The sequence below is a fragment of the Lemur catta genome, chromosome 3 (assembly GCF_020740605.2).
Source record: "Lemur catta isolate mLemCat1 chromosome 3, mLemCat1.pri, whole genome shotgun sequence".
NCBI classification, from domain to species: Eukaryota; Metazoa; Chordata; class Mammalia; order Primates; family Lemuridae; genus Lemur; species Lemur catta.
This window is the reverse complement of record NC_059130.1, coordinates 111541763-111569213: the sequence shown is the minus strand read 5'-3', so window position 1 is coordinate 111569213 and position 27451 is coordinate 111541763. Positions and strand designations below refer to the sequence as shown.

Here is a 27451-nt window from a genome sequence, read left to right as displayed (position 1 = left end):
TGCAGAGTAGTGGCCAGGCGTCAAATTTCCTTCTGGAGGATGGAAATGCTGGAATCAGCTCCCTGCTTCCTCTGCACCTGGCTGTGTGATCTTGGCAAAGTCACTGCTCTCTGAGCTATTTCTCCTCCGGGAAATGAAGTATAATCCCAGCTACACAGGAGAATTAATAATGTAGGTAAAACAATTAGCACAATGTTTGGCACACGGTAGGTCTGGAATGTTAGGTGAAAGAATGGATAAATGAATGAATGGATGGATGGGTGGATGAATTCCTGAATCTTCCACGGCACAGGGCTCTACAAAAGGCACCTCCCAGCTCCCAGCTGGGCCACATGCCTCTTTGTCTTGAATTTCACCAGAGCCCCCCAGCCCTGAGGCGGGCACAGGGCTGGCCAGAGCAGGTCCCACTAAGCAAAAAGTCACTGAAGTCCCAACAGGGCAAAACCTACAGGCCCTGCCAGGAGCTTGGGACCTGACCAGAGGAGCTGGGTTCCCAGGAGTGCCAAATCCATCTCCCTGGGGGAGATCATCATGGAGCTGAAATGGAAGCCAAGGGGCAAAAGGCACCTGAGCCTGTGAAGCAGGAGCCGGCTACGCCCACATGGCAGACACGCAGCTCACCGTAACCCTCTGCCAAGGCCAGCCCAGACTCAGGGTCCCCACGCAGCCTGTCCCAACTATGTCAGCCCTCCTAGATTGTCCTCTCTCTAGACCGGACAGGCTGGACCCACTGGGTAAAGAACTACTTGGGAGTCTGACAACCTGGGCTTCGCTCCCAGCTGTGTCACATACTGGATGGATGACAGACCAGCCATCCCCATTCTGTGCCTCAGTTTCCCCTCTCTGCAAAATAGAGATCATGATGCCAACCTCGAAAGTCTGCTGCGAGGATTATGAGATAACATTCAGAAAGAGCCCAGTGTGAGGCTTGGCTCACAGACGGTGGCAGTTTTAATCAAGAGAAGGTGTGAGCGTTCACCGAGCACTGGCTGGTCACCTATGTGACCGAGGTCACTGGGGAGGAGACCCTGCATGTACCAGGGCAGAGAAGAGACTGGTCTGTCCCCAGGAAACTTCTAGGTCTCTGTCCCTCTGGCCTGAGGGTCACAGGAAGGCAGAAGGCAGGAGAGGGAGAAGAGCTGTTAAAGTGACAGAGGCCAGTGGGGCTGGGATTTATGAGGCTGGAATTTCAATCCATCCAGCTCAGCAAGGGATCCAAGAAGAGGCATGATCCCAGTTTCCAACTATTTGAAAACTGGAGACGGCAAACAAGGAGAGGGGTGAGTCAGCTGGGGTGAGGAGGGGAGGCCAGGGCCAGGAGTGGGGGGGCCAGAGCCGGCTCCCTGGGGGAGAGGAGCTACGGGCAGGCAGGGAGGGGAGAGGTGGGGGCAGGGACCTGGAGGTGGGCTGGGAAGGGGCCAGAGGCAGCTGGGAATTCCCAACCCCACCCGGGGAGAAGCATCTGTGGGGTCACCCGAGGCCACCTCTGAAGTCCTCCCCCTGCCCAGCCCCAGGCTCCCTCCCCTGCCCTCCAGCTGGCACTACAGAAAGATAGGGAAAGAGGCCAAATGTCAAAAAACAAAACACCTGGATGTGACCTGCCCTGGTGGGGAGGGGGCGTGTCTCTGCCCCACAGCCCAAGCCCAGAGTGCAGGGTGGAGTGGGGTGGGACAGCCAGGACCCGTGTCTGTCCGTCTTTCTCCTCTGTCCTGCTGTTTTCTGCGAGCCCACGGCTGCCAGATTCAGAGCTGCACAGCCCCACCAACCCTGCCAAATAAGGACGAGCCACAGGTCTGCCCAGAGCTCCCTGGGCCAGGTCCTGCCTCCTCCAGTGGGGCTGGGATGGGGTCCCAGCACAACCCCTCCTCCGCCGCTTCCCTCATGATGCATGAACATCCTTTCTGCACCCGCGGGAGCCACTTGGCCACACCTCCTGTTGCTCAGAGCCCACCAACTGCACACATCTGGGAAGGGGACAATGCGTTCACAGGCTCCAGCCTTTCCCAGGCCACACCCTGGGGTGTGCCCCCCTCCTTCCCCCTCCAGGAAGGAGCAATCAGGGTGGAAGGGTGGACTCTGTCCCACAGCTGTGGCCTCAGTGGGGAAGGAGGGGCAGTGACAGATCAGAGGCAGTTACATCCGGGGCTCTGAGACTGCAAAAGAGAGGCCAAGGGAATGGGACGAGCCCTATACATGGCCATTCATTCAACAGCCCGGAGTGGGGCTGGGTCACCGTGAAGGCGTGCCATGTGGCCCTGGGAACCCTGCGTCAGATACCACACTGGCCTTGCCCTCAGCAGGAACGAGACTGACAGGGCAATGACCGACTGTCAAGCACCTCCCACATTCCAGGCACTGAGCAAGGCACATCAACCTGGTCACCTCATAACCAACCACCAGGAAACAGGCATTGTGATGCCCATTTCACACTTGACCTGAGGCTCAGAGAGGTGAAGGAACTCCCCCAAGATCACCAGCCATTCAAGGCCGAGCCAAGACTTGAAGGCAGGGCCTTCTGAGCCAAACCTTTCCCTTGACCCCAGGGCCCAGGGGAAGGGGCTCTGAGTCATGACAAGAGAAAGGTGGCAGAATGGGCACTGGCTTGTCCCACATCTTCTGGGCCTCAGCAGACAGCATGGCTGGGAAGGTGGCTCCTCTGAGTCCAGGGACTGGAGGACGTCCCTCCCCGATGCTGAGCAAGGAGCCTGGGTCTTCGTGGCCTGTTGGCTTCCTCAAGGCCATTCATTCACTCACTCAAATTTTTAATCTGTTCACCCCCTGTCTGCCTAGCACCAGGCAGACGGCAATGAACAAAGCCGAGTCCCTGCCCTCATGGAGCTTCCACTCTAGGTGAGGGGGCAGGACAGCAAATTCTGAATAACACACAGCTGTAGAAGCCATGAGCTCAGGCTGTGGGTTCTAAGGGATCAGTGACTGCAGCTCCACACACCGACACCCAGCAAGACCCCCTCCCACCCCACAGGCCAATCAGAGGCCCCAGCTTGGGTGGGGGCGGAGCACCCACTGGCTGCCCGCGTGTGAATCAGTCCAATCCCCGCCATGCTGTCCCCAGCACCTTCCCCAAGCCCGCCCCTCCTGCAGCTCTCCCATCTCTATCAGCAGCAGCGCCCTCCTTCCGGACGCTGAAGCCGAAGACTGTGAGGACGTCCTAGGCTCCCCTCTCTCAGTCCCACCCCGCCCCCAATCCATGAGCAAAGCCTGCCGCTCACCATTAAAACATACTCAGGTTCAACCACTTCCCACCTCCACCACCCTGGCCCAAGCTCCCATCGGCTCTGGCCTGGGTTATGGCTTCCTTGCCTTTGCCCTTGACCCCCACGTTCTCTTCTCCACACAGCAACTAGAGCCATCCTGTTGAACACCAGGGCCCTTCATCTCATCTCGCTCACAAGCAAATCAAACCCAGTGTCTGTGGATCTCTCCCACAGACCCTGCCTGCGTCTGCCATGCTCCCCTCACTGGTGCTGCTCCAGCCATGCGGGCCTCCTGGCTTTTCTGCAAACACATCGAGCACACTCCCACCTCCAGGCCTTCGCGCTAGCTGTGCCCTCTGCCTGGAACGCCCTTCCCCTAGATCTCTGCAGGGCTCACACCCTCGCTTCCTTCAGATCTTCAGTTCAAATGTCGTCTTATCAGAGGCCCTCGCTGACCACCCCACCCTACCCCCCCTCGTCTCTCTCTATCTTCTTCCTTCCTGCACCAGCTGTAATGCAAGTTCACGGGGAAGGGAATTTGACTTTGCCATTCTCTGCTGTAAACTCAACATCTAGAACCAAGTCAGATACATAGAAGATGCTCCACAAGTATTTTTAAATGAATTTTAAGTCTAACATCCATACCTGCAGGGGACTTTGGTTTACAGAATGTTTAATCACATACATCATTTGTTCATTCATTCATTCATTCATTCAACACAAGCCTTCGGGAGTCAGATACGCCCTCAGATCAGGAGCATCAGGGAACTCTCCCCCATGTCTCAGGGAAGGGCTCTGGTAGGGAGCAGGGACCTGGTCCTAAGGACGTCTCAGGATGCCACAGATCACCCCAGGGATGCCCTGAGGTCCCTGCAGCCCTGGCACAGACGAGGACCACGGAAAGGAAGGCAGGGTGGTGCTGTGGGCGGCTGAGACTTGAAGGCCCCACATTCCCAGGCCTCAAAGAGCCACCTTGTTCTTGGGGCTTTCATGATGGTGCCCCCGACCCAGCCACCCCCAGCAGCCACGAGCCACTCCCCTCTCAAGGCCGCTATTGACACAGCCCCGACGCCACTAGGCCGGGCAGTGAGGCTGGCGGCTCCCCGCGAAGCGAGTTCCACACATACTTCTGGGTTTCAGTCAGCCAGCTCTGGGCGCTGGGGCAGCTGGCCCCCGCCAGGCCCTGAGAGCGGGAGGGGGTGGCAGGGCCAAAGAGGCCAAGTCCCAAGCTGGGGCGACATTCCAGCAGGGCCCGGACCCTCGTCCAGCCTCCCCGCTCCTGGCAGGAGCAGGATTGAGAGGCGGGAAGATCCTCGGGAAGCTGGTGGGCAGCCAGGTCACGTTCACCCCTCCGGCCTGACCCTTCACAGCTGGGACTGGACTGGGGAGGGGGCAACAGGCCAGGGCTGGGGGTCTGAGGGTCCAGAACCCACATGCCTGGCCTCCAAGTGGTCTCTGAATCATTACCCCAGATATTTCCACATCCCGGGCGGCCCCCCTCGCTCTCCCTTCTGACACACTCATCCCAAGGCCAGGCCGCCCTGAAGCCTCTGCAGACCCACCCTGAACCTTGAGCCTCCAGGGAACAGCCTGGGGAACCAGTGTGGGCTCCATGCAGGGCACTCAGCAGCTTGGCCGAGGCAGAGGCCCCTCACTTCCCACCCAGCGCAGGGCCCCGCATGGCCCACTCAGGCCTTAAAGCCCCTGGATTAGTTCAACTGTCTGTAGAGTCTCACGGAATATCTGATGAGGAAATTAATTAATTAACAAACCTACAGATGACTGCCCTAGAGTTTAGTTCCTAAGCTCCCACCAGTGCAGGCCTCCCCAGGGAGCACCCATAGGCTCACCCATCCTGAGCACCTCTGACTCTATAGCCAGTCCCTGAAATTCCTCACCCGAGGTGGCCCCTGTGCTGCCTGGGACCAGAGTTCTCATTTTAACCAACATCAGTGACGAGTTGCATCAATATCTACTGACTGCCTGCTACAAGAGGTGGGACGGTAGGCAGAGTGGCTGGAAGAGCTACACATGGCTTCAAAACTTGGCTTGTGGAATCACTGAGTATGAGGGTATGAAAGCCACCGGGTAAATTACGTAACCTCTCTGCACCCCAATTTGCTCTGCTTAGAGAATGGGGACCACACTAGTAGCTGCAACCTTCTTTTTTTTTTTTTTGAGACCGGGTCTCACTGTCACCCAGGCTGGGGTGCATTGGCATCATCACAGCTCACTGCAGCCTTGAACTCCTGGGCTCAAGCAATCCTCCTGTCTCAGCCTCCTGGTACTACAAGCACACGCCACCACACCCAGCTAATGTTTTAAATTTTTTGTAGAAATGGGTCTCACTATGTTGCTCAAACTAGTCTCAAATGCCTGGCTTCAAGCAATCCTTCCGCCTTGGCCTCCCAAAGTGCTGGGATTACAGGTATGAGCCACTAAGCCTGACCTAGCTGTAGCTTAAAACAGTCAACAAATATACTTACTAGCACTTACCACCTGGTAGGTGCTAAAGATACGGCAGTGAACAAAAACATAAGGTCCTGCTCTCATGGAGCTTAAATTGGGCAGGAGGAGGCAGATAAACATGTAAACAAATACATGACAGATGGTGACAAGAAGAAAAATAAAGCAGTATAAGCAGGCAAGGATGATGGGCAGAGTGGTCAGGACCCGCAGGAGGGAAGGCAGATGGGCAGGAGGGTCAGGTGGATGGTCCAGGGACAAGTGTTCCAGGTAGAAGGAACAGCACATGCAAAGGCCCTAAGGTAGTTAATTCAGGAAACAAAGACTGGCGTAGCCAGAGAGAGGCAGGTTGGCAGGAGCCCAGATCTTGTAGGACCTGGTGGGTTTATTAAGTCAGGGGCTGGCATCTGATTCTGAGCATGATGGGGACACGGCAACGACCGGGCTAATGTGAGGATTCGTTGAGAAACATAGCACTTGGCAGACGGTGGGCACTGGGTAAATGCGAACTATCCACATTATTTTCTCATCCTCTGGCCTGGTATCCTTAGACCTCCCTCCCCACCACTCTACTCACACATCTTCCTGGCCCTGAACCCAGTCACCTTCTGCCACTTTCCTTCCACTGTCTCCTCGGCAGGGCCCCAGACCCACAGATCCTAACTTGCCTGTGCTTAGCCTGAGAACAGGCCCGGACCAAGCCAGGCAGGGGCCACCACTCCCCAGACACGGGGAGCTCGGCCTAAGAGATGGGGAGTCTTTCTCTGCCTCTTTCAGTCTCCAACCCCTCTGCGGATGGACCTATGGCCCCCTCCCCCCATCCCTCCCTCGGGGATCCTGGGGCACACTCAATCCAAAGGGGGCAGGGTGGAGGGGAGGGTGAGCTAACGCCAGGAAGGGGAGGCTCCTCCAGTCCCCGCCGGCAGCCTCCCCAGCGAGGAAATCCAGCTGAGGCAGGAAACAGGTATCTCTGTGACTTCCCTCCGCCATGAAAAACACCTTAATCACCACCAGCGAGGCTCCCTCAAGACGCCTGTATCCGGCAGGTCTGGCCCCAAGAAAAGAAGGGCTAAGCCCCCAGCAGGAAGAAAAGGGGTCAGCAGACAGAGGCAACCAAACCCAGCCCCCACCCCTGCAAGCCTCCCCACCTCCTGAGAGCTGAAATTACTCCCACACTTAATCACAGAGCACGGCTCCCTGCGGTCCTGTCTCCTGCCCCCAGTGAGGTTTCCCTAAAGCCTATCTCCCCCTGCTCGTGTCCTGCCCTCCCCCACTCACCACTGGCTTGTGGCTGTGAACTGGAGCTCGGAAGAGATGAAGCCCCAAGCTTGCTGGGACACTGCACTAGGCACTGATCTTACTTAAGGAGCTGCAACAAGCGTCTCACCCCCATTTTACAGATGTGAAAACTGTGGCTCAGAGAGAGAAGCCTGCCCCAGATCATACAGCTAGAAACGGCAGTGCTGGGATTCAAACTTGGGTCTGTAAGACTGCAGGGGCCAAGCCCTTTCCAGCCCACCACCATCAGCCTGGGGTGGGGCAGTGAAGACCTGGCTGTGGTTGCTGAGGGGCTCTCTAATCCCGAATTATGGCCCACCAGCCTGTGAGTTCTGGGCAAGCACAGACAGGGCCTGTCCCTGCTCACCCGTACCACCCAGCCCCTGGTACCATGCCAGGTGCACCAGCACACAGTAGGTGCTTGGCGAAGACCTGCCCAGTGAATGAACTCCTGTGCTGCCAGTGACTGTCATGGCATGTTGCTCAACGAGGATTTGTTGAATGAACAAGTGAATGAAGTTCTGTGGAAATTCCTCCGTCACACAGCAAATAACTCCACCCACCACTCCTGCCATTATGCAGCCCAGGCATAGAGGAGCCCATGGTCAGGGGCAGAGCTGGGCAAGGTCAGGAAAGACTGCTGGGCTGCAGAAGCATCCCATGTGACAGGCCGGTGCCTGGGGAAAAGTGAAAGTCAGCACCGGGAGCTGCAAGTTGGGGTCCAGACTGCATGGCCCTGCTGGGGAGACAGGCTGAGACAGGGGAGGAAGCAGGCCACCCACCAGGCTGTAAGGGAGGAGAGGTGTGGGTGGGTGGGGCAAGAGCAGTGAGGGGTCAGGTCTGGGTGGGGGGATTAACCAGTGACTCAGGAGGGCAGAGGTGAGAGGGAGCCAGCAAGGTGAGGACAGGGAGTCAGTCACTGGGTAAACACCGGTCTGATTAGAAAAGTCCCTCTCTTGGCCGTGGGAGGGGGAGGAGAAGGGACGGGGACTGTCTAGGAGCAGAGCACCTCAGAGAGGGCGGGGGTGGCTCTGTGGCTCACCAGGGCAGGCCCAGCTCCGCAGATGTGCCCCCACCCACATCTGCCACCAGCTCCCTGCCCACTGGCCCCACCCAGGCCTCCTCCATCGAGTTCACCCAGGTCCTCAGGGCCTCTCCTGGCCAAGTGCCTTCTAAGCCTCGGGATTCTGACCCCAGGAATTCTCCTCTTCTCCATATGGTCCCACCTGAGCTCAGAGCAGGGCAGTGGGCTGCAGGAGCTGGCCGCTCCCTGCCCCTGGAGACCGGAGAAGAGAAAAGCTGTGGAATCTCGGATCCTCTGAGCATCCGCGGGGTAACAGGCACTCTGAGGCTCATGCCACCCAGTCCCATCGCCCTGCGGCTATGCATTTTGCCTTCCCTTTACGCAGGCACGTGGGGCGGGCCTCAGAGAGGTAACTAGCTTGCCCGAGGTCACACAGTTACTCAGTGAAGGGCAGGGATTGATTCAGCTCCTGGCCTGTGTGACTCCAGAGTCCGGGGGTGTTCCACACAAGCCTCAGTTCTGTCCCCAAAGTTCTTTACTTGTGCCTGCCCGGGTCCAAGCTCCCCACGGGGACAGATGGCACGGTAAAGTTCCAGCGAGGGCTGATAGGGTACCCATCACCGCTGAAGTTGGCGCAGAACGGGACACCCTCGTCCTGCCAAGTTCCCACTCTGCTTAAAGTTTCTCCTCCTGGTCCCCAGGAATGGTAGGCCGGGCCATGCCCAGCACGACTCCGAGACTCGGCAACGTGGCCCAGAGACCCACGGGCTCCCGCGCGGGCCAGCCCCGCCTCCGGCCCCATGCAGGGTCCCCTCCGGGGCAGCCACATGCCGCAGGGTGGCGCCGGCCCGGGGTCCCTGGCGGGCGCCACCGTTCCGAGCCGGTCCCGGCCGCGAAGCCTCGGGAGCCCCAGCCAAGTCGGCAGGCGCGGCGACGGGAGTTAGGGCGCCCCCCGCCTCTCCGACCCGCACACTCACCGCGGTCAGCCGCCCGTGCAGCAGCAGGGCCAGCAACAGCGCGCCCGCCGCCTGCCGCCCCATGGCCCGGCCCGCGCCGCTCCCTCGCTCCCTCGCTCGCTCGGCGCCGCCCGCAGCCGCCCGCTCGCCGGCCAGCCGAGTCCTCGGGACGGCGCGGCCCGCTCGCCGCCGCCCCCGCCCTCCCGCGCCGGCCCCGCCCCCGGCCCGCCCCGGGGCCCCGACCCCGCCCCCGGCCCGCCCCCGGCCCGCGGCTCCGCTCGCCCGAGCCTGCCGCGCCGCCGCCTGGGCCTTTGTCTGGGCCCCCAGCCCCCTCCGCGCGGGCCGCGGCCCAGCCGGCTCCCCGCCAAACCCGGCCTGGAGTGTGGGACGGGCCGGGGGCCGGGGGCCGGGCGCGGGGCAGGGCGGGCCGCCGGGGCTCTGCGCGCACGACTCCCAGCTCCCCCGCGCCCCCCGCGCGCCCCGCCAACTTCCAGACCAGAGCCGCTCCCGCCGCCCCCACACTCCGCACCGCGCGATCCGCTCACGCTCAGCTTTCGGGACCCAGGGTCCCCTGCCCGCGCTCACACGCGCGCACGCAGCTTCCACGCCCGCGCCACACGCTCACGCCAACTTCTACTCTCCAAACACGTCCACACTCAACTTTCTTGCACGAACACGCTCGTCTGCTACCCGGGACACTGTCACACTATGGCACCCAACTCTCTTGTACTCACAGTCCTCACGGGTCACATGAACCCTTGCTTCCAAACTCTCACCTCCACAGGTGACACAGGGGCCACCACACACACTCAGCCGCTCACGTCCGTGTTCCCATTTTTACGCAGACTCACATACTCATCTCAACAAGCCACGAAAATGAGGACACCTTTTCACACACAAATTCCTGACAGGCGCTCAGGTTTCACACACGGCCCGTGTCATTTCCTGCACGAGAATCAGCCTGGGTGTTTGACATTTTCTCACCCACCAATCCCAGTGCCTCACCGTGGGCACGCGAGACTGAACCGCAGCACCCGCGCACGGCGACACCTTTTCCCGTGTAAATGACAGACCAACTTTGATTCCTGTAAGTCACAGCCCCAGAAAGGCACCGGTTCACACCCCCAGGCCCGGACACAGACAGACCCTGCCAACGCCGGATCGCAGATGCTGGGGCGGTAAATCACAGCCATTGATCACCTCTGACGCAGATCCCATGGCCAGACCCCATGGCCGGCACACTATCCCCCACCCCACTCCACTGCCTGCTTGCGCTTGGCTCCCCTTCTCCGCCCGAACATTTCCAGGCGTCGCTGGGTGGAGAGAGACTGGGGAGTGTGTGTGTGTGTGTGTGTGTGTGTGTGTGTGTGTGTGTGGCTTTGAGGAAAACCTTTTGAGTAATGATAGAGGGAGGGGAATAAAAACTGAAGTTTCCATTGTTTCCTGCGACAGTTACTAGGTTCCAGAGACTCATGGCTGGGTTTGCAGCCAGGAGCGAGGTGAGCTGTGGGCAGAAGGAAATGCCCGGCTACACTGGGCGGCACAGGGCCTGGCTCCGGAAGGCGTGTTCCCTGTGATAGGGGCCTGCAGGGCCCCAGGCACCTGGGGGATGGAGAAAACACTGGCATCCTGACTCCATCCTGGATAGATGCCCCATCTCCAAAAGATTGGGTTCTTATCTACCCTGTGGGGCAGGTGTCTGGGGGACCAGGTCAGGGCTGTACGAAGCAGAAACAACATCCACAGTGGTTCGGCCAACTCCCTGGCCCCAGCCCAGACTCCAGCACAGCACTGGGTAAGGCCCGTCTCTGCTCCAGACAGGGAGATGGGGGCAGACAGAGGAGGGACGCCCAGTCAGCCCCCAGTGAACTCCTACCCTGATGGAGGGGAGGGTGGAGACATTGTCCCTGTCCTCGCATTGTTCTCGGTCTGATAGAGAATCCCACCTCCTCCCACTTGCTGTGCAATCTTGAGCAAATTATTCAACCTCCATGTCTCATCTCCACATGTAGAAAATGAGAATAGTGTCGTTATGACGATCAAAATGAATTAATTTTTTTAAAACAGTCTTTTCAGACACATGGGAAGCACTAAATAAATGGTAGCCATTTCTCTTACTGCTGCTCCTGGTGGGCTCCCAGTATGAAGAGAGGGACTCTACTCGGCCCTCAGGGAGCTCCAGATGGATGGAGGAGCAGTCGCTACACCCAACATATAGCTCCCAGCCTGATGGTGAGATGCAGCCCCCACCCAAGGACCCCTAGTCTGATGGGGGAGGACAGCTTTGTACCCGGGAACTCCACTCCCTGTCTGATGAGGAAGGCTTTTAAAACTCCACTGACTTCAGACTTGGCAGGTGGCCAGCCCTGGTGGCAGGATTTTTCCAAGGCCTTGCCCCTCCACGGAGGGTCAGCATCCGTGACAAATCGCGTTTCATGAGCTGCGTCAGTGTCTGTTCCCTACCTCGGGCCCTTTAAGTCCCAGAGCTTCAGCTTCTTGGATGATTTGCTCATGAGCAAAGGGAAAAGGAGAACAAGCCACCCTTTGTAGGTGTTTGCTCAAGACTGAACCAGAGTATAAGTCTCGCTTCCTAAAAGGGGTTGAGGAAAGAGATGGCGAAGCCGACAGGGCCCTGCAAGGAGCCGGGCTGACACAGAGGGCAGGACAGCATGGCCTTCCAGAAAGCCCGCCAGAGGAGCCCCACCCACCTGGGGATTGGTCATCACCTATTTATTCTGCGGCTGCTCCTTCCCACTAAGGGATTTGGCTGGGTCTGTTTTATTTTGCAGTCCTCGATATCTTTAGTAAATGCTCTCAAGTTGCTTTGTCTAGGACCTGGCTATCTCTGCACATGGCTTAGAAGAGGAGCAGAAGCAGGGCCTTCCCTGAGCCTGGGAGGGACCTGTAATCACACCGTACGTGCCCATAGCTCAGGGAGCTTGTCATACTCTTTGGGAGAGAAACAACCCAAGTCCCACACAAAGTTCTTGGGTAAGGACAGACTGCAAGAGTTTGGACAGGCAGGAACAGCCAAACAACCTGGCTCCTGAGAATAAGAGTTGAGGGGTTTGGAGCAAGCAGCCCGAGGTTGTGGCTCACCTGTCTGCTGCTCCAAAATAGACAGGACTCGTCTTTTCCCAGCTTCCACTCCCATGCCAGATCTTTTCTCTACCTCAAAACTCATCACTCATCTTATTCACATTCCTTCGTTCATTTATTCATTCATTCATTCAAGGCTGCAGTGGACAGTTGGACAGTTTGTTCACTGAACAAGGGTATGCAGTCCAGTGGGTAAACAGGAGCTGTAATGCGCCCTGTTGTGGGGCTACACCTGCCCAGAGTGGGTACCTTTTGCTAATGTGAGTGAAGGCCCCGTCTGGGTGCCCTACATTCATTCGATAATGAAAGTAAACACTTAGTATGCACAAGGGTTTCCATGCCTGTGTGGGAAAACAGATGCTGGCAGAGTAAGGATATGTCCTTGGGCAAGAATGTGGAACCAGAAATTGGTGTGAAAGGGAGTTGGGATGGAGGAGAGGAAACAAGGAGATGGTGCCGAGAAGAGGAGGAGGAGGAAGGGCACAATTCTAAGCAGGCTGTCAAAGTTCCCGTGGAGAGGGAGGGGGTCCCACAAGGCCTGGCAAGATCCACTCTTGCTCATCTCTCCAGCCACATCCCTTCCCCAGTGTGGTCTTTGCACATGCTGTTCCTTCTCCTTGAGTGCTTTTCCCACCTCACATCTACCCCTCTTCACTCTACTCTCCTTCAGGGTTCAGGTCAAACATCATGTCACCATAGTAGCCTCGCTGGACCTCCCAGGCTGGGTTGAGTCCCCCGCTACACTTTGCCACAGCCCCCCACCACAGTTCCCTCGCTTGGAATTGTGAGAACTGTAATAATTTGGAAGATCCTTTAGTATTATGAGAAAATGGAGGCAGAAGGCACGAAGATTCTGTCTGTCTTATTCCCAATTATATCCCCATGAAGAGCATAGAGTGGGCACTCAGATCATTTTTACTTAAATCAAAGAACAAGTTGGTTCAAACATGGCATATAGTAAAAATGTCCCTCTTCTGATTTGTACTTGGGACAAAGATAAACTCTCTTTACTGTTCAATTGACACTGAATCTCATTTGATCCTCACCCATAGTCCTGGGAAGTGGGCAAGTACGTATATTTTATTAGCCCCTTTTTCCAGATGAGAAAATTGAGGCCCAGGGGATGAAGTGGCTTGCCAAAGTCACACAATCTAGTAAGAGCTAGAACCAGGATTCACATCTACAACTGTCTGATTCTAGAACCCACTTTCTCAACCACACCCATTCTGCCTCCCCCTGAGTTGTTCTCAACTCTGCCCAGGCAGAAGTGCACTCCTGCCAGCTCAGGCAGCAGTGTGGGTCTTCTGCAAATGGCCTTGGACCTGCCCCTGCCACCCCCATCACTGTCTCCCCGCCACCCCATCACTATCAGTTGCTTCCTTGCTGAGCTCCTGCCTTGGATCCCAGGCCCAGGGTTCCCACACTGTTCCTCCCGGGTCACCTGCCATCTGAGATGCCCCTTGGAAAAGGAGTTCTTTGGTCAAAGGAGTTTGGGGACCCTGCACTCCTTCTCACACTTTGACCATCCCGAGGGACACCCGCATAGAGAAGTCTCTGAACAGGCCTGCAGAGAAGCCGCCTGTCCAACACTGTTTAAGCCGGTCTTCCTCAACCTCTTTGAGAACGGAACCCACTTATTTTTTTGGAAAAACCTTTTAACGTCTCACAGGACTGGTGTTTCTCACCACACACTTTGCAAATGCTGCCCCAGAGCCTGGCCCCTGAGCTGACCATAAATGGTCTGTATGATTTGAGTTTGTCACTCGTGGCTGTCCACCCTTGCTTCTCCCTCCACCCCCAGCCGGGCTGGAATTCTTATGGCTCCACACACCCCCTCACATTCCTGCCCACAAACCCCTGCTCCAACTGCAGAAGACTTCTGTGCCGGGCCCGTACTTGGAGCTCCAGAAATGTCCCTCTCCCTTCCTTTGTCAGTATGGACATCACATGTTTTACCTCTTTATACACGTATCAGTGTGTACCTGTGATTTCATGTCTTGCTTTTCTCACTTCACATTTTTTGCACAGACACAGTTCTATGTGTCACTAAAGACCAGGGCTACTTAAAAATGCATCTGTGGACCAGTGCCAATCCGGAACTGTTTATGACCAGTCTGGGACCAGATAAGGAGCTTGTTCCACAGTGTAAATCAACTGTTTCAATAAGCACAGCTTAGTGACAGTTTAGCTCAGCGGACACTTTCTCCTGGCAATACTTGTCCCATCTTGGAAGCAGTGCATGGATTTATATTCTGGGGCAAGCTGTTTATTACAGATGGTAACCACTAACAATTCATGGACTGGCTACTTGGAATAGCACTGATATTGCCATTGCACTTAATATTTCTAATAATTATTTGATTTCATGTCTTATCAACACATCATAGTTCATGAACCTTATCGTGTTGTTGAATATCTGGGCTATTCCCAGGTCTTTGTTATAAACTAAGCGTTGCTGTGAAGGGCTGTGTGTGGATCCATGTGTTTTCTTTTGCGGCTCCCTCAGTTTTCAAGGAGCACAAATCTGAGGCCAGGGAGGTGGAGTGGCGTCTGCAGGGATGCAAGTGGCAGAGAGAGGCCTCCCACCCAGGCCTCCTGACCCCCGGCCCTTGGTTCCTTCCTTCAGCCTGCACTGCCCTTCCTAGTAGGCAGATTTCCCGTCCCTTTCATGGTTTTCTTTGGGTTTTCTGCAGTGTTCCTGCATGTTGTCTTTTGGAGCTTGAGAGAAATCCTTTCGGAATGTCCTGTGCCTTCCCCCCAGTTCCCGGCTTTGTTCAATTGTTCACCAGAAATTCCTGCCCTGTTGGGAGGGGCCCAGGAGGCTGTAAAAGAGTTTGCCAAAAATGGTGGTACCAACTTAGACACGGCACTTGTTCCTCCTGAGGATTTCAACTGAAAAGAGGGCAGCGTGGATGCATTTTTGGGGTGGAGGTGGGGGTGCCAGTCACTCCTAGCGTTATGTTTCCCACGTAGAGCAAGCAGGACCAGCCATGTGTAAATAGAAAAGGCAGCGAGAGATAAGGTGGGGCTCAGGAATGGGGTGAGGGATGAGGTGGGCTGAAGCTTGGAGGGTTAAGTTCATGAGGAAAGGTTACGGGTGAAGTACATCTCTTGCACATGCACGTTGGCAATACAAAAAGCTGCATTTATTTTCTAGAACCACAGAACAGTGATATAAAATTATCTGTTTGAAAAGGACCAAATGTGATTTTTTTTTTTTTTTTTTTGAGACAGAGTCTAACTCTGGGTAGAGTATAGTAGCATAGCCATCATAGCTCACAGCAACCTCAAACTCCTGGGCTCAAGCGATCCTCTTGCCTCAGCCTCCCGAGTAGCTGGGACTAGAGTGTGTACCACCACACTCAGCTAATTTTTTCTATTTTTAGTAGAGATGGGGTCTCACTCTTGCTCAGGCTGGTCTCAAACTCCTGACCTCAAGCAATCCTCCCGCCTTGGCCTCCCACAGTGCTAGGATTACAGGAATGAGCCACTGTGCCCAGCCTTGATTTTTTAAAAAATATACAAACATTGAATGTCATGCTCCTATACCCAATGATACCAAATGATACAGGAACTATTGGATTGGGCAATTGAGATTGTAGGTGACCTTTGAGGAAATCTCTCCCTTTGTTTACTAACTACTGGGAAGGGCATATTACAGGTTTACCCTGCCCTGTTTAGAACGTTGATATTGAGGTATCTCAGTCCAAACCTCCGGGTTAAACAACATCCTTGCTTTGTCTAATTTACTGCATATATTGTAGGCCAAGATTTAGCCCTTTCTCTTGCAATCCACTCAATAAATACTAAGAAAGAAACTGCACTGTGGATGGAAAGGATTGGTCAACGGTCAGAGCCCTGGGTTGGAATCAGTTCTCCAGGAGCTTAGGCAAGTCACTTTCTCTCTCTGAGCCTCAGTTTCCCCTTCTGCAAAATGGAGTACTAAAACCTAGCCTGGCAGGGTGGAGAGGGTCGAGAGCCTATGTGTCAGGCCTCGGCAGCATGCCTGGCACACAGCGCGGGTGCTCAGTAAACTAAGTGTACTTCTGCAGGTGTCAAAGACTTTCCTCTGCCACTCCCGGCCGTGTGGACACCTAGGCCACTTGTGTACACAAGGGGGACAGCACAGCAGGCTGTGGCATTGTTCTACAGCCAGCACGCAGCTTCCTGTTTACATGGAGCTGCAGATGCATGGCTTGAACTGTGGACAGGGGGACTTCCTGTGGCCTCTGCATGGCCACATGGAGCAAAAGGCCTTCTCTAGCTCCAGGCTTATTTCCTCTGGACTCAGACTGAGCAACTTGTGGAAGGGACTTGTGAGCAGTGGGTATCTATCCATTATTAAACATCCATTGCCTGGGACACTGTAACATCCTTAGAATAACAGTAGTTACCGTTCCTGAGCACCTACTGGGCACAAAGCCCTGTGATAAGCATTAATATGATCATCGAGTCCCCTGTTGTGAGCCAGAACTGGGCTAGATGCTGGAGACCTCAAGATCACTGCCCCGGGCAAGGGTCTTACACTCTAATTTAGGGACATTGGACTGTTTTGGAGGTGGGCATGTCCAGGATGACAGCTCTTAGGCCTCAAAGAGCCAGGCAAATAAAGACCTAGAATGGGAACGGGGTGGCGTTGGGCGGCCAGACAGGGGCTTTGGAAGTCAGGAGACCCTTGGACTCTCTCTCTCAAGCCAGGCCAAAGTGGATTCTAACAAGCTGTATTCCTGTGAATGTTCACCTGGAGAACGAGGTGCCAGCGAGGTGAGGACCCATCAGACTGAAGCCTGGGAGGGGAGGGAGGCAACGGACGGAGACAGGAGCCTGCCGCGTGCTGTGCTTCGGGCCCGGGCGGGATCTCCCTTGTCCTCCAGAGTTGGAATAGAAGAGGGGGCGAATTCAATGGGCCAGGGGTTTGGTGCCCCCTTCCCTGCTCCTGCCCTGGGGCCACCATGGCAGTCTCACAGTGGGGACACTCAGGCCTGTCACCATCTCTGCCTGGCCATAAGGGCTAGACCACTGCAGGTCACTGCCTCCAGACACCACGGAACCTTGTGGGCCCCCAGCTTCTGCATTACCTCAAGGTCAGCCCTATTCACACCCTGAGCTGCCATTGGCCTTCACATTGCCAAGGAGACGTGAAGTGCTCCAGCAATACAGGTCCAGGCCTGGAGTTTATCACCACACAGAGATGGGCCCTGAGGCCTGAGATGGCCCCTGGGCAGCCTGGGAAGATGGCTCAGGACACAGGAGGCCTGAGTTCTGGAGTGGGGGCAGTCTCAGTCTCAGCTTGGGAGGCTGCAGATCTGGCCTGGGGCCAGGAGGAGACACTCAGAAACACCAGTCTACCAGGGCCTTAGAGATCATCAAAGCTGGTGCACCCATGTTACAGATGGGGAAACAGAGGCCTGGAGTGGGGAGTGATGTATCCAACATCTCAAGGCAGGCTAGTGGCAGAACTAGGCTGGAATCCCAGTTCCTAGAGTCCCTCATTCAGCAGGACAGTGGGTTGCTGGGTGCTTTGTGGGGCCCGATGTCCCAGCACCAGAATCAGTTGGGTCTCTGAAGCTTTGGAGCCCTCGGTGGCCCTGGGAACATTTCCCCAGACACTCCCAGTAAGAAATTCAGGGGAAAAGGGGCCAGATCATTCTGACCCTTCCGGCCCTCACCTGGCCGGACAGAACCACTCTCTTCAGAGATCTCCCAGGAGGGGACATCCCCCTGCCTGCTACTGTCCCTGGTGGCCTGTCCCAGAGCCTGTCACACTAGCCATCAGGAAGCTTTTCTCTATCTCTACCCTAGGCCCTGGTAATTAAAATCACACCTTTAAAAAAATAAATATGTATAAAGGACTTAGAACAGTTCCTGCTGCAGAGTAAGTGCTCTATGAGTATTTGTGGCTCTTGTTATTACTCCTACGTTTCTGCTCACCTGGGACTATCCTAAAATCAACAATCCTAAAAAGAGAGGAATACGGATAGGAACTGGGAATGAACAGCCAGTCTGTTTCTTCACATGGGGAAACTGAGGCTATGGGAGGCTGGGAACTTCCCCAGTGATCTGTTCAAGATATAAACCAGTTCCCAACCAAGGCCTGGGGGCTTTCGAATTCAGCCTGCAAGTGCTTTTGTTCGGCCCACAGAGCACCATGACATTTTTTAATTTGTTGCTAACATGTAAAAACAGATCCCTGGCTTCTCTTGTAAAGGCTGCCGCCCGTTTGAGAGCTGAGGGTAGGTCAGGCACAGTCCCTGTCCTCTCAGCCTGTCTCCCCCACTCCCTGCTGCCACCCAGCCCAATTCACTCATTTCACTTTTTCCTGCCTGGCCCTGGAGGCCCTTGAGTTTGTCACCCCCAATCTAAATGGCCATTTCCCCCAACAAAGCCTTGGAAGGAGCATTTTGCCACAGACAATTTATTTTCCACAACTCCAGCTTGATGGACACATGCCCATTTCATGGTTGGTGTCAATGTCACCACCAGCTCGAGGGTTTGGAGACGGGCTCGGGGGTGCTCCAGTCTGAGCGGATTGCTTCCCAGAACTTGGGCAGACGACCCAAGGAAAAGAGCCCATTGCCAAACAAAGGGGGGTCAGGTAACTTTTTACGTGACCTCCGGGGCAGCACAGGACTGAGGTGCCGGCAAGAGCTGTGCTGGCTTGTGTTGGTGGAATCGTCCAGGCACCGCAAATCATTGGCTCCCCTGTGGGACGGCACAATGCTGATGCTGGTGGTGGAGTTGTCAGGGCTGGCCATGCTGGCACTGGGGCTGGAGTAACTTCGGGGCACGGAGTGATCCAGGTGGTCCAGGTTGAGGGAGTTGGTGGCTCGTTCCAGGCAGCTGGCTGCAAGCTTTGGCAAGCTCAGCGATGTTCTGCGACTGTTGTTGTAGACGGCGTTGGCGGATCGGTCCAAGTAGTTGATGCCTTTGATGCATTGGTCCAGGAAGGTAGGGCTGGAGGGGCCCGAGGGATGGTCCATACAGAGGAGGCAGTAGGGGCTGCCACGACCAGAGGACTTTCTGGCCACCTTGGGATACATCAGATGACTGGTTTCTACGCACTTGGAATTGTAGGGCTGGCCCAGGCAGATTCTCCTCAGTAGAAGCCTTGGGGAGCTGGGGTTGTGGGACCACTCAGAGTGGTTGCTGCGGCTGCTGAACTCTGGGCCAGAGCCACTTGGAGTGCAGGGGTGCTTGAGGCTGTTAACCCTGTGCAGGCTGGTGGCTTGGGCCCAGCTTGGAGTGCGGGCGGAAAAGGACATATTGCTGGGATGGCTCAAGTAGCTGTCAGTGTTGGAACAGCTCACCTGGCATCCAGACATTGTCCCAGCTCGGTGATTAAAGCTTCGTGGTTGAGCTATGAGAGTGTCTGGAGGTTGGTTACCTGGGCCTGGCGAGGAAAGAGTTGGGTCAGCTCACCTGGGCACCCTGCCACCACCCCCCGGGCTTTCTCTCCAGGTGTTCCCTCTGCTCCCAGAGGTCCAGCACCCTCTTGCTCCTCTCTCCCTCCTCCTCCCAGGCCCAAGGAGTCTCGACCTGGAAAACTGACAGTCTCTGCTTCAGAAAACACCAGAAGGGTAAGAGATGGGGAGGAAGGCAAGACTGTTAGAACGACCAAGACCAGAGGGCCCCCTGGAAGAAGTGGGACAGTATCTTCTTTCTCTTTTAGCTCTAGCCCACATCCTGAACTTTCCCATTCACCTTTGAAGCAGGGACTCCCGAAGACCACAAAGGCCAAGGACTGAATCTCTAATGGCGAAATTCCAAGCAGAGACGGGCTTTCTTTCAAGGTAATACCAAACAGCTAACCATCAGCCACACAGTGCACCCTGATACTAAAAAAATATATCTTGGCATCGATGCAGTGCTGCGTGCGCTCTCCCTGTGTCCCGGCCCTTATCTATGCCTGTCTCACAGGGATTAAGTCCCTTCATTCCCACTGCAAATCAAGGAGGTAGCTACCATTCTATTCCTAGTTGATGGACAAGGGAAACTGAGGCTCAGATAACCTGACTTGCCTAAGATTACACAGCTTATAAGTGGTGGGGCCAGGGTACCATCTTGGGCGTGTCTGATGACCTCTGACAGACAATGCCACGTCGTCAGGGTGACTTTGGCTTCCCCCACAGTCTGCTGAGGATGGATTCTCACCACACCGGCCCTGCCTGCCCAGAGGGGGGCACAGTGGGGAGAAGGAGCACTGGCCAAGCCTGTCACTAAGTCGATCCTGACTTTAGGAACCTCCAGTGAGGGTGGGGGGCAGGCGGTGTGACAAGTCTACCAATGGGGCTGGATTGTGAGAGCAGAACTTTATAAGTCCTTTGGCCTTGGTCCTCCCTGACAGTTTGGCATTTCCTCACCCACCCCACAAGAGGAGGGGGCATTGGGGTGTCCCCACTCGTCCCCCGCCACCTGTGGGCACTTCATGGAGATGAAGACCTGACCAGGCCAAAGAGATGGCCAGTCTGTTGAACCCCACCTCCCGTGCCTGGGCCTGCCTGGGCCCAGCGAAAGGCAGTGCCATCCCATTGTCCCCATAGTCCCCTGGCTCCCTAGTACCCACCCTGCTTCACCCCCCAGCCAGAAAGAGGCTCTGTCTGACTTCTCTCCCCACCACTTCCAGCTCGACGCTGAATTTCCACATCTGCCAAGTGGAAACAGGGTAGTATTTGAGCCCATCCCACCCAGAAAGCAGCTGCCTGCCCCTCTTCCTGCTCTCGGCCTCTCAGCTGCCCTTGTCTTTTGGGTCTGAAATGGGCGGCATGTCCAGACCTTTGCCTCTCCCCTCCCTGGCCCAACCCCACCCCATCTCCTCCTCTGGAGGAATAGGAAGTGCCTGACAGCTGACCCCGCGGGGCCCCGCCCTTCCCCTTCTGGCCGGCTGGGCCCTCTCCCCTCTCACTCTGTTTTTTAGGAGGCAGATGACTTAGACCTCAGCTTGCTCTCCACTGGGGATGCCCTCATGCCGCCACTCCAGACTGCTGGCCATGTCATAGAATCACAGAATCCTACAGCTGGGAGGGGCCTCCAGGGGGGTCATTCTGGTCAGGCCCCTGCCTCGGGGCCAAAGCCACTTTAAGCCTGCCAGGACAGATGGGCCCTATTTTTGAAATGAGGCTGGGATGGCTGTTGTCCAGTGTTCCTTGTTGTTTTTCTTGTGTTTAATTATGCTGAGAGCCAGGAAGTTCAATGCTAGCTCACATATAACTGCTTGCTGTGGTCAGCATCGATTTCTCCTCTTTTCTCACTGGGTCAGCAAACATTTATCAAGTCTCCCTAAGCACTGTCCCTTTGAATGTCCCATTCTTGGACATCACAGCAACTTCCTTCCTTACTTTCTCGCTTCTCCCACATGCAGTCAACAATCCCATGTTGAGCACCTACTATGTGCTGGGCCCTGGCTAAGAGCCACAGGACTCTCCAGGAAACAAATGTCATTGCTCCTTTCAGAGCCCTGTGGCCCTGGCTCGGGCCTGGTTTGTCCATGGAGGACACCCAGTATGTATTGGTTGAATGAATGAACAGAATTCTCCCTTGAGGTCTCGTGGTATTTGCCAGGAAAGATTCTCCATCATTTCCTTCCCTCTAACATCGAATATACAGTTTTACTTCTTATTTTGAAAATTTTTGAGACATTGACACAAGACATGAACGCCCATACACTCGTCATCTAAATCCACTAATTATTAACCCTTTTGCCATATTTATCACCCGCACCCATATATACTTATTATTTTGAGAGTAAGTTGCCGACAACAGGATCTTTAACCTCTGATTACTTCCATGTGTGTCTCATGCTGGGAAAACAAGGACGTTTTCTAACATATGCACTGCAATGATCAAATCCGGGTATTTAATGTTATCTAACATGCAGTCTGTATTCACATCTCACCGGTTGTCCCTTTAATGTTCTTCGTGGCAATTATTTTTGCAGTCCAGGATCCAGTTCAGGATCCAGCATTGGATTCAGCCCTATGTCTCCTTCGTTCCTAGTCTCCTTCAATCTGGAATAGTTGCCTTTCTTTGTCTTTTATGTCATGGACATTTTTGAAGAGCGTGGGCTCATTGTTTTGGAGAATGTTCTCCAATTTGGGTTTATCTGAAGTTTCTTAATGACCAGATCCAGGATTACAAAGTGCTTTAGCGTAGAAACCCCTGCCTGGGCCCTCTGCAATCCACAGTCACTAAGAGTGAAGGGCTATCCCCCCGTCCCGGGTTGAGTAGTCACAGCCACCAAAACATGGAGCCAAGAGGAGGGATCTGAGGGGCTGCCCAGAAGGAGGAAGAGGAGGAGCGTGGGGAACTCAGTGAGCCGGGGAAGCAGTGTCCACAGTTCCCTTATGGGGCCTGAGCCAAGGCTTGGTTCTGCTCTGGGCTGGGGGCTGGAGGGAGCCAGCCAGCTAGAGGGCTGGGCCTCTGGGCTGTTTGTCCTGAAGGTACCCAGGCATCGAGATCAACAGCCATTTCTGGCCTGGGCACTAAGAGCCGCTGGAAATAGCTCCAGGACAATTATTTCAGGAGGAATGTGCTATTCTTCCATCTTCCCAGAAAGCCAGGCTGTGTCCTGTAAGATTGGGACAGTCACTCTCCAGCCTCCCTACTCCAGGGGACCTCCAGGCCCACGAGGGCCACAGAGGCCTTCAGAACCAGAAGGGGCTGGGAGTCAAGAGAGGGATGAGGGAGACTACAAGCCCCCTTTCCTGGTGGGAAGAGGGGTCGCTCTGTCCTTAGGTCCTGGGCTGTCAGGGCCGGCTGGGGTCCAGCTGAGGCCGAGCCGGGACACATGATGCGGAAGCCGTGGGGAAGAGGTCTGCCCCGCCTCTTTCCCAGGCCCTTCCCCGGGAAGCTGACATTGGTGGAGCACCTACTATGTGCCATAGAGCCTCACAGTGTCAGTGCCAGGTCCATGGCAGCCACCTTCTCATTTAATCCTCATAGCACCCCTAAGATGTAAGTATTTTGTTTTCCAGATGAGGTCATGGAGGCTCAGAGACGGCCAGAGACTTGCCCAAGTTCGCCCAGCAAACCGGAATAAGAATCTGGCCTTCTGGCTCCAGGGCCTACAGGCTCAGGCCCTAGGCAAGAAAGAGGGTGGGCCACCCAATCACTCACTGAGGCCCTGGTGGGCGGGTGCACCCAGCAGCACTGGGGGGCTCCAGCGTGGAGATGCGGGATGGCAGGCGGCTGTGCTCCCATCCCCCACAGAGCCTGTCCTCCATCTCCAAGCCAAGCCACCTCCCCCTCCCTAGCATTGCAGGGATGATGCAGGGTCTCAGAATGTCCTGGGGGTGGAGTGCCCCGCCCTGCATAGTCTCCAGCCATGGTGCCCCCACACCTTGCCCCACCTGGGCCACCTCCAACCTTGGTTCCTCGCCAACTGTGGGCTTTCCATCATCCCTTCCCCTCCCACTGTCTCCCTCCTCATCTGGCTCCCCTTCCCCACGGGGGCCACGGTCCCACCAACATCCTCTGCCCCCACGATGCCCCACCAAGACTACTAAGGGCCCTTTCCCCAACCCAGGCACAGAGAGTTCAAGGGCTTCTCATTTCTCTGGGCTATCCCTGAGTGGGGGGGAGCAGCCCCCTTCTCCGGAGACCTTGAGACCCTGCCCTATTAGTGCAGACGCTGCTCATTAACCCCTCACCTGCCATTCTGCAGTTTGTCTCCTGCCCTGGGTCTTGAGATGGTGGAAGGAGTGTCCCCTTGTCCCTTCAGCCACCTGGCCCTTGGAAACCCAGCTCAGCAGCCACATGTGTGTGACACCCAGCTGAGTCCAGGGAATAAGTAGAACCAAGAGCTCTCCCACCCTGCCTGAAGGGCGTCTGTGCCCAGCCTCAGGCGACCATTGGCAGTGTGACCTGAGGCTTTACCCAGCATTGAGCCAGCGTGCCTGCAGGGCTGAAAAATCTCTCCTGGGGTAGGATCTGGCCCTCCCCCAGCTGCAGCCTTCCAGCCACCAGAGCTCAGTGAGTCACACCCTCATCCCCTAACACCCTCGAGGATAAGGGCCCTCTACTCACCAGCTGCCAAAAACAGTGCCCCCCCAAGCCCACGTGTGGCAGGCACAAGCCAGGACAGATCCGAGCGCAAGAGCACTGGGGCAGGTGTGGCTTGGCAGGAGCTCCAGCCGGCAAGAGCTTCCTCCTGCCAACCTACCTCAGGGCTTTGGAGGTGGAGCAGCCAGTCTGGGAGAGGGCGAGGCGCCATCTTTGTGGGGCCTGGGAAATTCCCTGTAAGGGGGGTGTGGGATGATGGTCGTGTGTAGGCTCAGGCACAGTCCTGTTCAGAGAAGACAGTGCCCGTGGGAGGTAGGACAGCAAGTAACTGGCTTGTGCTGTGACCTGGCATAAGAAGCTGAACTCGTCCAAACCTCAGTCTCCTATTCTGTGCAATGGGGGTGTGGAGAGAGCTCAGTGAGCCCTGCTGACTTGACTGACCTGCAGTAGGAGAGAGCGTCTGTGAAGCCCTCCCAGTGTCCAGGCACAGTTCCAAATGCCCGACCATCTACAAGCTGCGGTAGCGGGCTGCTGGCTCACAAGAGCCGATTGTTAAATATTCTGAGATTTGGTGAATGGTTGTTAAACCACAGGTGGCTTGAAATCAGCCATGGTGGGAATATTTACACCACAGGAATTGGCACATGTGACAACTCAGGACTTGATTTGTTTTATTTTCTTTGAGACCTGGTCACCAGCACACCACTGAAGCCATGTGACTATGGACAAATGTTACTCTTCGAACTTGTATTTCCTCATCCATAGAATTCATCATCATAACTGGCCGGGTGCAGTGGCTCACACCTGTAATCCTAGCACTCTGGGAGGCTGAGGTGGGAGGATCGATTGAGGTCAGGAGTTTAAGACCAGCCTGAGCAAAAGCCAGACCCCATCTCTACTAAAAATAGAAAACATTAGGGTGTGGTAGTGTGCACCTGTAGTCCCAGCTACTCAGGAGGCTGAGGCAGGAGGATCACTTGAGCCCAGGAGTTTGAGGTTGCTGTGAGCTAGGCTGACGCCACGGCACTCTAGCCTGGGCAACAGAGTGAGACTCTGTCTCAAAAACAAAAATCATAATCATAATGGCCCACACGTATGTACTGAGTGCTAACTATGTCCCAGTTACCGTGCAAAGTCCTAGCTTTGCATGCATTAACTCATTCACTCCTCATTACAACCTTATGAGGTAGGTGTTAACAGCATCCCCATTTTTCAGATGAGATAGGAACACGACCAAGATACGAACCCAAGCACTCTGGCTCAGGACTGCCCCCAACCACCGCACTCTATTGCCTCTGTGACATTGCCATTTAGTAGGCATTTACTGAGTGGAGACACTGTGCTAAAGGCTTCAACATCTAACAGGCGCACCCCAAAGCAAAGCCCTTTCCTTTAATACTCAAATATAACAGCTCAGGCCTCCACCCCGAGTGCCCTGGGAAGTTAGAGCCTTCCCTGCTATTTCTGAAGAAGCCCAGGGGACCGTTATGGCCTCTGGTCACCACTCACTCTGAATCCCTGCCTCTGGGCCAATTATCAGCCCTTATTGCCACCCCCACCTTCTGGGATTGTCATCTTCTCTCAGCAAAGTCACATGTCCACCGAGCAGGAGTACTACTGCCTCCAGAGACCCTTCTCCCTCTTATCTCTTCCCCCTGGCCCTGCTCTGGGGCACCCCCCGCCTCCAGGCCTCCCACCCTCGGGCTGCTGAGAAGTTGACTGGCTTCTGGCTGTTGATCAGAAAAGCCCACATTTCCAATTCTTTGTTGTACTCAGCAAAAGGGGTACAACTCCCGATTCTCCCCTGAGTGGAGGTGGGGGAGGCCCACCTTCCACGTGAAGGTGTCTGGCTTACAAAGGAGCAGCCTTCCTTCTGCCACCCCCGTTGGGATGTGGAAGCAGCAGCTGACAATTTCTCCTTCCTGGAAGTACGCTTTAGATGGCTGTGACCTCCTAATCACATGGTATGGTAAAAGCCATTCTTTTCCCCAAAGAGGAATTTAGCATTGAGGTTCTGCTCTGGACCAGCTGTAGGACCTTGGGCAAGATACGTCCCTTTCCTGAGCCTCCAATTCCTCATCTGCAAATGTGGGTGAATGGTTGTTAAACCACGAATATCTGCCCCACAAGGCTGATCCCTGGCATGTAGTAGGTGCTCAGTAAATACTGGCTGTGGCCATCATTATTTGACAGACAAGGAAACTGGTTCTAGACCTGGTTCTGCTATTAATTTGCTGAATGAGCTGGGCCTCAGTTTACCCAACTGGAGAAGGAGAAGTTGGGCCCAAAGGGTCTCTAAAGCTGGTTGCAGGCCTGTTGTTCTTATAAACAGCATGCGGGAGTCTCAGGGCCCTTCCGGACTCTCGCTATGTGCCTCTTCAACTGGTTGCTCATTTGTATCCTTTATAATAAAGCAGTAAACATACGTAAAGTTCTGAGAGCCGTTCTAGGAAATTATAAAAACAGAGGGGTGGGGGGGCATGGGAACCTCCAATTTGCAGCTGGTCAGCCAGAAGTATGGGGGTGGGGTGGCCCCCAGGACTCGAGGCTGCTGTCTGAAGGGGGGGCAGTCTTGCAGGACTGAGCCCTTTAACTTGTGGGATCTGGTGCTAAAATCAGGTAGATAGTGTCAGAAATGAATTGAATTGTTGGAAACCCAGTCGGTGTCAAAGAACTGGAGAACTGGTTGGTATCAGAAAACTCCTCGAGCAGCCTCTTTTTAAGGACGCTCCTACTCACACAAGAATGGTCCAAGAGGGGTCTCCTGTGCTGTTGACCCTGCCCAGTTGTGGGAGCAGCCCGGTCCCAGGCAGCCCGGCCCTGACGTCAAGTAAGTTCCCAGAAGTCTTTCCTGGGTTTGAACAAGTGTGAACATTCTAGGAGCAGTTTGATGATCATGTATGATACTACAAACAGGACAAAAAACAAAACAAGGAAGGAAAAAAGCAAAGGACAGTAACATGTCCCAGGAGGGAAGGAGAATGTCTGGTCTGGGCTGGGAAGGGTGGCATCGGTGACCACTGTGAAGATGTGGCAAAGTCTGGCGGTGGTTCTCATGGGCTGTTGTTCTGGTCTTTAAACTTTTCTGTATACATAAAATTTCTCACAATGATCAACTCGGAAAAAAAAAAAAAAGGCAGAGGAAGGATGCAGTAGAAAGAGCCCTGGCTTGCTTCTGGAGTCCTGGGTTCTCGTGTCAGCTGTGCCACTGAATTACTGTAGGACCTCGAGCAAGTCCCAGCCCTTCCCTGGGCCACGCGAGTCAGTCTGAGCAGCCTTTCCAGTGCTGATATTTTACTGGATGGTTTTCATTTATTTCAATCCACACACATATTGAGTGTCTATTAGGAGCCTGTTTATTTATACATCTGATCCCCCCCCCAGCCGCCGAGCCCCTGGAGGGTAGGGGCTATCTC

The 27451-nt window shown here is 55.1% G+C and overlaps 2 protein-coding genes and 1 non-coding gene across 3 annotated transcripts in view; 1 reads left to right on the top strand and 2 right to left on the bottom strand.

Moving 5' to 3' along the window:
- The window catches only part of HSPG2 (heparan sulfate proteoglycan 2), a 96233-nt gene extending 87169 nt beyond the window's left edge, over window positions 1-9064 (bottom strand). Inside the window, 1 exon segment of the mRNA XM_045548476.1 lies at window positions 8961-9064. Coding sequence (XP_045404432.1) covers window positions 8961-9023 — 63 coding nt within the window. The 5' untranslated portion in view covers window positions 9024-9064.
- A 9384-nt stretch (window positions 9065-18448) lies between these two features.
- LOC123635873 lies at window positions 18449-23941 on the bottom strand. Its single transcript, XM_045548475.1, has 2 exons — window positions 23684-23941; window positions 18449-19428 (listed from the first exon to the last, which is right to left on the bottom strand). Exons 1-2 carry the CDS (start codon window positions 23688-23690, stop codon window positions 18512-18514), a joined length of 924 nt encoding a protein of 307 aa, XP_045404431.1. The 5' UTR covers window positions 23691-23941; the 3' UTR covers window positions 18449-18511.
- A 2839-nt stretch (window positions 23942-26780) lies between these two features.
- On the top strand, window positions 26781-26953 carry LOC123636283. Its single transcript, XR_006734475.1, has one exon. It is a non-coding gene; the product is annotated as a small Cajal body-specific RNA 16 (non-coding RNA).
- Window positions 26954-27451: the final 498 nt, after the last annotated feature.